Here is an 11,933-nt window from a genome sequence, read left to right as displayed (position 1 = left end):
TAAAAGTCACTCACTTAAAAAAAATCGTCCCAGATCAGGCCCAGGATTTCATTTCTTTATTGATAAAAAATGAACGAGTGAATTATTATTAAAACCCTGCATGCCGTATTTCACCAATTAGCTATTTTCATTATATTTTGGCAGAGTATGTTTTTCAAAGCGGACCAATTTAGCGACTGACAAAAGCAGTTGAAGTTTTTCAATTTACGAAGCACAATTTTTACAAGGGTTATAATTTAGTTTCCTCTGTCTTATTCTGTATGCAATACTAAGCCTAACATTGAACAACTTTAAACGCCTTAGACCATCTGGACTTCCTCTTTCTGTGTGAGTAGATTTAAAGAAAAAAATTGCACTACTTTTTTTTGGGATGGTTGCTTTGTGATGCAATAACTGCACTAAATATAACCGTGTATCCACCAGACTACCACAGCGTGCTAGCGTGACCCAACACGCCTCTTCCCTCTATTTATCAAAAGAGACAGCAAATGTGTAAAAAGTGAGACATTTCCTGCCTGATGCTGTATAGAATGCTTTCTATTTGAAAATAGATTTACAATGCTAAGTAAAAATATGACTTAAAACAAAATAAAAACATGACGGATTTTATGTACTTTTAATGGTTTGGGTCCTTTTTTTGTTTCACTATAATACACTCAGGTGTAAATCCACTTCACAGCAGTGCCATGAACCTCTGCACAGAAAGTCATATTCCATAAACTGACTCTGAGGTGGACATGTGAGGTTCTCAGTTAACAACATTGGACAGATAACCACAAAATTCTGTGAACACATACGCATGTTCCCTTTAGGATTAATCACAATGACTTCGGCGTTCCTGACTTCCAGCACTGTCTATCTACTACTGATTTAAAGCCCCTGAAATCCTGGTTCTAAGCTTTGTTAAAGTTTGAACAGAATAAGTCGTAGGTACTATTCATTACGTTTTATCCACAGAAAAAGTCCTTTTTAATTTTTTGAATGGAGTCGTGAACGAGCCATGTAACCAATAGGTTTTTATTATCAAAACTCAACATCACTCCTGAGCCTCTTACTTCGAGCGCTTGAAGTTTGCGCAAGATTTAAACTTGTCAAAAGATGTTTTTCTCATATAATTAAGAACAGACGTCACTCAAATGTACTGTATTCACTTCATACAAATGTTTATATTAAAAATGATGAATTACAGTTTAGTCAGAGGAGGCTCCTGAAGTAAAAGAAAATGGCTGTCACTTCTGGCAATGGTCTCTTAAAAGAATCAAAGGTTCAACAGCACTTAGCCTCACATCCTGGATGGTACTTATCATGTTTGATAAGCAAGGAGAAGCATTTATACAGTGCAAATCATTACATCACTTCTTGCTAGTAGAAGCAAATCAGAAAACATCTAACCAGGAGTCCAAGTTTACACACACTAAAAGCAGTGCGGTAGGAAAGACAAAAACAGACCGAAAACATGAGAGGTGAAGGAAGAATAAATGGGCGTAAATGAACTGGAGACCAATCCTCCATCCTGAATGCCAAACAGAGAAATGATTTGCAGAAGCAACACGATGAAACAGATTGAGACCCTGATGTGTGTGAATGTTCAGCTGATTAAGTCCAACTATAACAGGCGTGATGAATCAGGCGAAGATGGTCTCCTCGCGCCTCTTCTTGGTCAGGATGGTTCCAGGTTTGTGCTGAGCGTCGGGGTGGTTGGTCAGCTCCGGCGGGCAGGTGGAGACCGGGCTCTCCAGGAAGGCCTGCTTCAGGTCGTAGAACACGGCACAGTCCTCTTTGGTGAGGAAAGTCAGCGCCGTACCGCTCTTACCCGCACGACCAGTACGACCGATACGATGGATGTAATCTGCAGGGGGGGGGAGAAGTGAAGAGGGTTTAGTGAACACTTCTTATTCTTCATGTGCATCCCATGTTATTTACACGTGGACTTTATTACAGACTGGAAAACTGTTGAGCTGAACATGTAAGTCAAAGTGAAAGAAACCTCAATAAATGAATACATCTGGAACTGAACATCAAACTAACTGTATAATATTAAATATATAGAAACATGTTGAATATGAAGCATTCAAAATTAATCAGAGTCATATTTCCTGAAGTTAGAAACAATTATAACAAACTTATTTGAGGAAAAATGCATAACCTCATAAATATTAGACCAACCCAGACAATAAATCCTCTAGTAGCATTTTAAAGAACATTTTGATACAAAACTATACACAGGATAAGAAATAAACAGTGAGGGTTAGCTTCTTACCTTCAATGTTCTTGGCCATGTCGTAGTTGAGCACCATGGAGACGTCATGGATGTCGATACCTCGACCAGCCACGTCTGTAGCCACCAGGATGTCTTTGGCTCCGGCTTTGAGGTTGGAGAGAGCAAACTCTCGCTGTTCCTGGCCTTTGCCGCCGTGCAGCGTGCAAGCATTGTACTGCGTGAAGAAGAAGGAAACCGAGGTTAGGTTTCATTTAATATTTTTAAGAGACAATCCGGTTTACTGACCGGTATCTAAGTTGTCCTGTGGGTGCAGTTCGTATTGACTTACATCAGGGGTGTCCAAACTTATTTCACCGAGGGCCACATACAGAAAAATACACGGAGAGCTGGGCCCCTTATAGAGGTGAATATTGCCTCATAGGTTAAGTTACAAGTTAGCAAAAAAAATCAAATAAATACGCAATACTTTCAAATGGTTTAAGGAGAAAACAGCCTACATCCCGTCTGTCTTTTGGGTTTCATTTATTTTGTTGGCAGCTCATTCCTTAAAACAGAAGCATCAGATTGCTGATAAGAGTAAATATGAAGGTTCAATTTGAAGCTTGTTATAGAAATAATTATTGGGCTTTTTTTTTATCAACTAAGATTTGTTAGAAAATGTTTGAAATTCTAAATGACTGAATTTATTTGAAATTGGGCTCATTCATATATGTTAACATATATATTTGAGAAGCACAATATAAGACAAGCAAAAGTTTAATTTGTGGGCCATATTCCATTATACTTTTAGAATTTGCTGAGGGCGATTCAAAATGGCCTGCGGGCCGCGTTTGGCCCCCGGGCCGCAGTTTGGACACCCCTGGCTTACATCTTTACTACATGTTTAGCATCATTTGCTTATTAGCAGTAAAGACAACATGCATGTTTGTACTAAATGTCATGGTAAATAAAATAAATATCAAATCCTAATGAACAAATATATCTAAGAAAGTTTGATGTTTGAATACTTCATTGAATTCTCTTTCTTTTTACAGCTCTAATATTTATTTAAAGGGAGGATTTAATTTCTCAACTAATATGGGAATTTGGATTTAGAAAAAGGCAATACAATTCTAATAACAAAGATAAATAACGGCGTTTTTCAGAATGTTATAGTAAAACATGAATAAGTCCAGTCCACAGTGACTTACCCCCATCTTCTCCAGAGACTTGGCCAGCACGTCACAACCCTTCTTCTGGTTGACGAAAATGATGATGGGAGGTTCGAAGCCGTGCGACAATACCTCCAGCAGCTTCTTCCTGCACCACGGAAAACAAAAACCCCTCAGTCAGACACTTTAACGCAGAGAAATGAACAGTATGCATGATGTTTAAAGTTACATGTTTGTGTCCACTCACCTCTTCTCGCCCTCGGACATGAGCAGCACCTTCTGCTCCACTCTCTCGTGAGGTTTGCCCGCGGAGCCGATGTAAACCACAGCGGGACGCCTCAGGTAGCTGCGGGCCAGTCTCTCCACAGCCGGAGGCATAGTGGCTGTGAACATGACCGTCTGAAAGAGCACAAGAATACAACTTAAATACACAAAGAGGGCACCCAGCACTTACAAAACTCATTTCCAGGTTCATTAGGACATCTACAAAAAAGGGACTTTGCTTCTATAATCTGGATCACAAAAAACAAAAACGCACGCGCCTTTTCGATAATGTGTTTATCTTTCACGAAGTCTGAATGCTGTCAATGTTTTTTGAATTGCCTAGCCATTGAAATGTGCTGAATATATGTGCCTTATCTAATACTTCAGATTATAAATGATGTGTGAGGGCTGAACCTACCTGTCTGTATTTATGTTTTCCAGATTCAAAGTTGGCCATCATTTTCTCCGGGTCTTCTGCTTCGTCGGTGTCTGGTTTCTGATTGGTCACCGGGATGTACTCCAGGATCTTCTGGACGTCGGGCTCGAAGCCCATGTCAATCATACGATCGGCCTCATCCAGGACGACGTACGTGCAGCGGCCGAGCACCAGGTACCGGTTCTCCAGCACGTCGATCAAACGACCGGGGGTGGCGATCACAATCTGTCAGAGAAGGGAACACACGGCGGAGGAATGAGTGTGTGTTGTGGAAGAAGCACCGTTACCTAGCAGATGTTATCTTTAGACACTTTTCAGGTTAGTGTACCAGTGGCTTTTCTACCCTAAAGAATCACAAGTGTACGTTTCCTGATGTTTTACCTCGCAGCCCATCCTGAGACGGAAGCCCTGGTCCTCTCTGGAGATTCCTCCAATCACAGCCACTGTTCTGATGCCGAGAGGTTTACCGAACTTTATGGTCTCCTCTTCGATCTGCTGCGCCAACTCACGGGTCGGAGCCAGGATCACGGCATAAGGACCCTGATCCGAGTCTTCAATCCTGCACCAAGTAGAGAAGTGTTGAAGGCGGATGAGTAAACAATAAATGCAGGTATGAATTAGTGCGTTTACATGAGATTATTGGAGAATCTGCTTCGTTACCTGTCGATCTTTGGCAGGGTGGTGATCCATACGAGCAGAGGAATCAGGAAAGCGGCCGTTTTACCGCTACCAGTCTCAGCCACACCGATGATGTCACGGTTCTGTAAGCCAATAGGAATGGCCTGCCTCTGGATAGGTGTCGGATCCTGGATTTTAAGAGAGGAAAGTCATTTTTAGATCAACTTAAACTAGTGAAGAACAGTGGATATATCAGTGAAAATACAAAAAAGGTCAAATAAATATATTAATTTACTTCATTTGGTGCTCGTGTAAACCTAAATTAGCAATCTTATTTGCTTCTCAGACTAATAATGCTCTTATCAATCCATTTTTTTGAAAGCCCACAAGTAAAAAATATGCCACAAGGGATTTACAATCTGTACAGCCAACAACACCCTCTGTCCTTTGACATATGCAACAAATAAGGGGAACCCTTATATAAAACTTGAACATGGAGTCTCATTGCACCAACCTTGTAGCCGCACTTGTCGATGACCTCGATGATGTGTGCAGGCATCGAGTACTCCTTCCAGTTCCTGATGGGGTTGGGGATCTTTCCTCCCTTGGTGGTGATGCTGTAGTCCTCTCTGAAGATACGCCAGTCTCTGTCCGTCATCTCCTCCAGCTTCTTCTGAGACCAGTGTCTGTCATCCCAGCGCTGTTTCGCCTCCTTCTTACGCATCTTCTTCAGCCTCACCCTGAGAGGAGGAGAGAGTAAAGATATGAGACACTAATGACACTTCACTACATTTAAAACTTTCAAGTTGCTCTTGAAGGCAAACATCAGTACGCTCCTCAAAGCCACAGAGTCGATCATGTGGATGTTTTTACTCACTCTTCCTGCTCCTTCTCTTCCAGTGTGCGTCTCTTCTCCATCAGGTCACCATAGAAATGTGACTGATCTCTTTTCTGCTGCTTCAGGTCGATGCCGGCAATGAAGCCTCGTCCGTACAGCTGCACGCTGTGCTTCTCTTTATAACTGGGAGACAGTGGGAACATCATGTCGTTCAGACCGGCACACATTCAAAACAAGACAAAAGAATTCAATAAGAGAGACACGATTACTGTGTTCATGTTTCCTCACATCGGGTTGTAGTCGACTGAGGTATCTTCGGAAGCGTCCCACTCAAACACAAACTTCCTGTCGTTCAGGTGACGAGTTCTCCGGCGTTTCTTGAGCCCTCCCAGGTAACGCTCCTGTAAATATCAGATATTTAATTCAGTAAGTCACACATGTGGAATTGTCATCTAGTCTGATCCTGTTTAGGAATCCACAGCAGGTTTTGTTAAAGTTTGTGATGATGGAATACAGAAGTTAACTACAAATAACGGTTTTAAAATGCTTGCAGATGTGAAGATCATTTCTCTAAAAAGGTAAGTCATGTTATCAGCTCTATGCCGTTTCTAGACCGACCTTGATGGCGTGGAGTTCTTTGGTTTTGTCTTTCTCCTCTCTGAGCTTTTGTCGTCCATCGTCGTCTTCATTCCCGTTGTTTTCTCGCTCCATTCGTTCTCTTCGCTCTCGCCTCTCTCTTTCCTGGGGATCCTCTGTTAACCCACACTACCAGTTACTATCAATATGCTGACATAGACATAATGCAGAAAACTGAATGAACCAGAGGCTGATACACACCCATCATTTTTCTCCCCATGTCCTGGAACATCCTTCTCTTCTTCCTCTCATCTTCCATCAACTTCCTCCTTTCCTCGGTCTGTTGCTCCCTTCGTTTCAGAGCCTCGGCTTCACGCTCTGCCTTTGAGAGGAACTTGGGCTGAAAAGGGCAAAAAAACAAATAAGAGGTGAGGAAAAAATGTTCTTAGGATTTCAAAAGAAGACAAATGTGAACCCCGAGAGACTTCCCACCTTTGCCTCTGCTTCCTCTTCGGCCTTCTTCTTGGCGAGGAGCTCTTCCAAAGATAAAGGTTGGACCTGAAGAGAGGGAGATGGGTCAAACATTTCAAATAACAACTTCAGAATAACAACCAAAGAAACAATGTTCATGAAATCCCTTTGTACCTTTTCCTTCTTCTTTTTTTCATCTTCCTCTTCTGTTTTTATTTCCTTGTCTCTCTTTAATTTGGCATCCTTTGACTTGGGTGACAGACTTCTACGAAGGAGCAGGAATTTAAAACAGATGTAATCAAATGGTTCTGCTGTGACTCAATGAAAGTGTCTCAATGTCGAGTCGAATAAAGTGTATTTCAGCATTCACATACCTGGACCTCCTGCCGCGATCTTTATCACGTCGATGGACGTCTCTGTCCTTGCGACCTCTTTCTCTGTCCTTATCTCTGTTCTTATCTTTGTCACGCTCCTTGTCTCTTTCTTTGTCTTTCATTCGTCGTTCTCTGTCATTATAATTCAAAACCAAATACAATGTTTAGTATAATTTCCTCATCAGGTAACAAGGGCTTAGATATGCAAAAACTAAATTAAACAAAACTAGGACAAATGCTATGCATTATGTAGATATTCTTTTTTAAAACATTACTCATTTAGTCAAGTGTTAAAGACATATCTGCTGCATTTGCGTTACCTCTCTGCAGATTTAGAGCGATTCCTATCACGAGAACGGTTGCGTTTACGTTCTCGTGAATGGCTGCGTTTCCTCTCCCTGTCTTTGGACACTGAGGTTTCAGCCTCCTTCTTGTCGGAGTCGGCTGCCATCTGCACACACAAAGAGCATGTTACGGAAAAATGTGCAGTTATTTAACATTCCCTTGGTTAGGTTTTTGATAAGGAAAAGTGCTCCATTACGTTTCAGGACATACAGGAATCAGCAGCCTACAGTCATGCTGTTAAGGCACTTAGCTTCTTCTTTTTTTTGCTTTTACAGTTTTTCTTTACAGGTTAAGTCAATCTTATTTTTCCTGGACATTGTTTCCCTCAAATGTTCAGTGTTTTCTGTGTCAGTTATCTTGGGTTAGGGTTAGGGTAACCACTTATAGCCTCCAAATGATCAGGTGGGCAGTTACTATAAAAGCATTTGCCAAACATGTGGTTTCGTTTTAATTTCATACCAACATCAATCAGTAAATATATTATCGCTTTATTTATTAACAAGTTGTTTATATCAAACTTGCCTGTTTGTGTAGATCATGATTAATTGATGCTTCGGAGCAAGTTATCATCAGGGATTAATCTTAACATTGACAAGACAGTGTCAAAGAACAGAAAGCATCGATAATGCTATACTACAACATGACTATTAAAACAAAGCATTTCCTTCTTCTAAACGAGACTATTCGAACCGTAAATGAAGACCCAGGGAACACAGGGATGATCGCTTTTATTATTTAGCATTCAATTATACGTTTCTGCAGCAAGTACCTGAAGGTAACATGCACTTTAAGTCGGACGGTAAAAGTTTCAGGCCTGTTATAGTTCCACATCAAACTTGAATAGCAACAGTAACAAAATGTAACGTGTCATGAAGGACGTAAACAATGAAACTCAGTGTTACATGTTTGTTTCAAATAAATGTAGATAGTGTGAAGAGGCTAGCTCCTGACGCTAGCTAACAACTTAGCAAAGATGCTAATTTTCTTCAGTAAACTGACACAAATGCAACGCTTGAACATCACTCGAGTCAAATGTTTATATTGTACACAACATCACAGTGTAATTGGTGGTTTACAACATTTAAAACGTACCTTAATCACTTGTCAACAATACACTTGCGATGTATGTACGCTTCAAGAAGACGCCATATCGCGCTTGGACACGAGCGAAAGCCAGCAAGGGATTGTGGGAGTCGTAGTTCTGAGCGCTCCATACAGGATGAAGCCGCTCGACTGTTTGAACTACATTTCCCAGCAAAGTGGATGTGATTTTCTCAGGTCCCCGATTGTTTGGCAAAGCAACACATGTAGTGCCTGACTATAAAACACTTTAAGACCTTTTTCAGGCACAAGGTGGCAACCGTGTTACAAGTACTAACACAATACTCCTTTTTTATTAGAGAGTTTCATACTATATTACTAGGTGTACGCTCTATAACTTAAACAGAACAACCGTTAATGTAGTTTTAAAAATACAGAATACGTTCAAGGGATATCAACATATCAGAATGTTATAAACTCAAACCAGAAAGTAAGGGGACAAAAGACATCTACAAAGCCAGAGGAAATATGCATTCAAATAAATAAATTGAGTAGCCTACATTTTCAAAGCCCCTTCATACTATACATGAAATTCACTACCTGTTAGAGGAAATGGATGCACTACACATTTTCTTTCGGATGTATTTACTTCTAAGATTAGATGTTTAATTCCCTTCCTGTAGAGTGGGAACAATATATTACCAAATGTGTTGATTTTAAATGTTTGCAATGAAATAAAGGATAACGTATTCTTTTATGGATTCTTCTTCAGCTAAATATGAATGACTTCCAAAACTAAAAAATCCATCTTAACAATTCTATAGAACATGATGAACTGCTTTTGATTAAACTACCCAACATTCTATAAATACTTTAAAATTAGCACAGCATTAAACATTTAGAGCAGGTAAATGCAACATACAGATTAATGCAGCAGTAATGATAATCCAGAAGCACTTAATGTTATAACAATGTCAGGTATCATTTTACAGCAAACGGTCTACTTGATCGTTTTAAATAGATATTCTGATAACACTTTAACACTTTAACTGAAGTAAGGGTTTCTATGCATGATTTTTTACTTGTAGTAGAGTATTTTTGCATTTAGTTGTTTTACTGAGGTAAAGGATTACTAAATTATTCCCTGAAATGCTCCTTAGTATTGTTTAAAATCACTATCCTCTGCAGCATATTTACATTCAAGAAGTGTTGTGAGTGCAGAAATCATACTATGTTTTTCCTTTAACATAAACCATCCTTGTGTGTGTATATATGTAGATAAAAGACATATTTAAGATGCTGCTATGCTTGACTGCGGTCCGGATTGGCCCAATGCTGATTTATATTCTGGACCAGCCGTTTTCATCCACAGGGAGATCAAGAGAGATTTATGAAGCCCTTCAGAAGGTGAAACAGTTTCAGGAGAATAGATCAAAGTTAATGGTATGAAAGATAAAAATAAAACACAAAGGGAGAAGATACAAGGGGAAGAAAACAATACACTGGTTAGACTGTAAAAGTCAGATTTGTAGTTTGTATGCTGAGCCGTGGTTCTTTCCTGTTTTCCCTGATTACCAAGTTTGGATAAAAGAGTGAGGATGAAAGCTGCACATGAAATGAATAATGGATTCCCTGTGCCTCACACAATAAATACTAACGTGTGAGCTATTAGGTTCCTCAATGCAGAGAATATATTTTAGGGAAATTCTTCAGCAGAGGTGTAACTAATGATCACTTTAACAATAGTTATTTTGTAATAAGTTATCCAAGTAAGCCTTGTCAGTGAACAAGCAAAGCATGCAGAATACCATGGCCCTTAAAACTTGAATACTTAAATGTCATGCAGCCATGATTAATATTTTTTACACATGTGCTTTTATTGCTATTTCATTATTCAGTCAGGAAAAGGAGAAACTCCCTCGGGTGAGAACTTTGGGATTACTTTGCAGACCATTGAAATGCACAAAAACCTAAAGTCACTTCATGGGTAGATGGCGGCGCTCTGCGGACAACATGTGTTCAGGGCCAGAATGGCAGCTATGGATTCACTTGAGATGTTTTTAAACATTGTAAGAAGAAGAATCAGATGTAGATGATAGGATGAAAGCATGACACTTGTTCACTGATTGTGTAAGTGAAATTGCACTGCAAAATATCAATGTATTATTTAACGCCCATGACATTTGGCAGACATAAGTCACAAGTCTTCATGCTGTCTTCAAAAACATGTGCTTCACCGTTGCCATGACTACTCCACGTTTGCCATGAGGAGCTTGTCTTATACAATATGTCTGCTGTTGCCCCTAGCCATAGTTATGCATAGAGGGAGAATTATTGACTCTGAAAAATATACTTATTAGCATAACTCATCATTTTGTCCAACTCATGCAGGCTTAGTCTATTCAACTACTTTGTTATTCATCTTCATATTAATTATGCATGTTTGATGTTCTTGAGAAGACATTTAATGGTTAAAGTATCCAAGTAATAATTGTATGTACTGAGCCTTTTATACAACAGATGTAGCTAAGCAAGCTCTACAAAAATACAGTTTAACATGGGAACATAGACAATGAAACAAGACAAAAAGACAGCAGATTACAAAGTGTGATTTAAGTGAATGTAAAAACAACTGTTTAACAAAACTCATTTAACATGCAAACGTTTTAATGCAGTTTAACCGTCAACATGTGCTTACATTGTATGACTACATGTTTTGTTTGTGTCACAGTCAGTTAACGATTCTTGGTTAAGGAAGCTGCGCTGCATTGTGTATTGATGATGATTACCTAATTCTGGTCACTACCAGCTGACTTGATAACAGTTTAAGTAAGTCTTTATGGATCAATAATGGAGGACGGACACATCCTATTGTTTAAGGGCAAATATTGCACCAAAAGACTTTCGATTTTAAGATAAAACAAGGAAACGTCTGTGCTGAACAGCAAATATTTAACAGTTTTGAAGCCCTAGAAACGCACTTCCTCAGGGGTCTCATGATTGGATGGCCCAGATATGACTGTGTTTAGCTGTTATCCAGATGTGCACATCACATCTCCAACTATAGCCCTCTTCCCCTCCAACTCCTACAGTCGACCCCCATCCCAAGCACCTCATGTGCCCATGCTTTTTCTTCCCTTCCCCCCAATTTCCCCCAATGCCAGGCGGGGTTGCCTAATTAAACCACTTGCAGAGCGCTGACTTCTGACATGCCCTCAGGGTGTGCCACACGGGGCACGTGGGCATGAAGGGGTGGGGGGGGGGGGTTGATCTGGTGAAGGTGAACCTGTATGGGTAAATAAGTGTGTCTGGGGTGTGTCATAATATGGTGGAAAGGGGGAAGGGAGGAGAGTTAGATGTACCAAGGGAGTCTATTTACCTTCAGCATGGACAGAAGGGGTCTTATAATTCCTGCAGTGTGTGTTGAACCTGGCTCAGCCCCTGCACTTGTATGTAAGATATGCAGAGCAGACGAGATAAACTGCTTAGTATACACAACACACACTGACACACATTCATACACCAATACACATGTACATGGTCATGCATGGATGCCCTTAGCTGCAAATACAGTACTCACAGACACACACACATGAAC

General features: G+C 40.2%; 1 protein-coding gene across 1 annotated transcript; it reads right to left on the bottom strand.

Moving 5' to 3' along the window:
- Nucleotides 1–600: 600 nt before the first annotated feature.
- On the bottom strand, nt 601–8,487 carry ddx23 (DEAD (Asp-Glu-Ala-Asp) box polypeptide 23). The gene is made up of 17 exons (XM_063883844.1): nt 8,387–8,487; nt 7,270–7,400; nt 6,950–7,081; nt 6,750–6,840; nt 6,597–6,662; nt 6,366–6,504; nt 6,147–6,280; nt 5,817–5,929; nt 5,568–5,711; nt 5,205–5,430; nt 4,733–4,878; nt 4,454–4,631; nt 4,055–4,297; nt 3,620–3,771; nt 3,412–3,520; nt 2,261–2,435; nt 601–1,849 (listed from the first exon to the last, which is right to left on the bottom strand). The coding sequence occupies exons 2-17, from the start codon at nt 7,398–7,400 to the stop codon at nt 1,626–1,628; spliced, it is 2,403 nt and encodes an 800-aa protein (XP_063739914.1). The 5' UTR covers nt 8,387–8,487; the 3' UTR covers nt 601–1,625.
- Nucleotides 8,488–11,933: the final 3,446 nt, after the last annotated feature.

The sequence above is a fragment of the Eleginops maclovinus genome, chromosome 1 (genome assembly GCF_036324505.1).
Source record: "Eleginops maclovinus isolate JMC-PN-2008 ecotype Puerto Natales chromosome 1, JC_Emac_rtc_rv5, whole genome shotgun sequence".
NCBI classification, from domain to species: domain Eukaryota; kingdom Metazoa; phylum Chordata; class Actinopteri; order Perciformes; family Eleginopidae; genus Eleginops; species Eleginops maclovinus.
Note: the sequence above shows the minus strand (reverse complement) of the source record. Positions and strands in the feature narration are given on the sequence as shown.

Bases quoted from the DNA above. Each gene is read 5' to 3' on its own strand.
- ddx23 (XM_063883844.1), bottom strand. From the start codon at position 7,400: ATGGCAGCCGACTCCGACAAGAAGGAGGCTGAAACCTCAGTGTCCAAA. The intron at 6,663-6,749 runs GTACAAAGGGAT...CCCTCTCTTCAG, and splicing joins AAAAAAAGAAGAAGGAAAAG to GTCCAACCTTTATCTTTGGA. The intron at 4,879-5,204 runs GTTGGTGCAATG...CTTAAAATCCAG, and splicing joins TCGACAAGTGCGGCTACAAG to GATCCGACACCTATCCAGAG.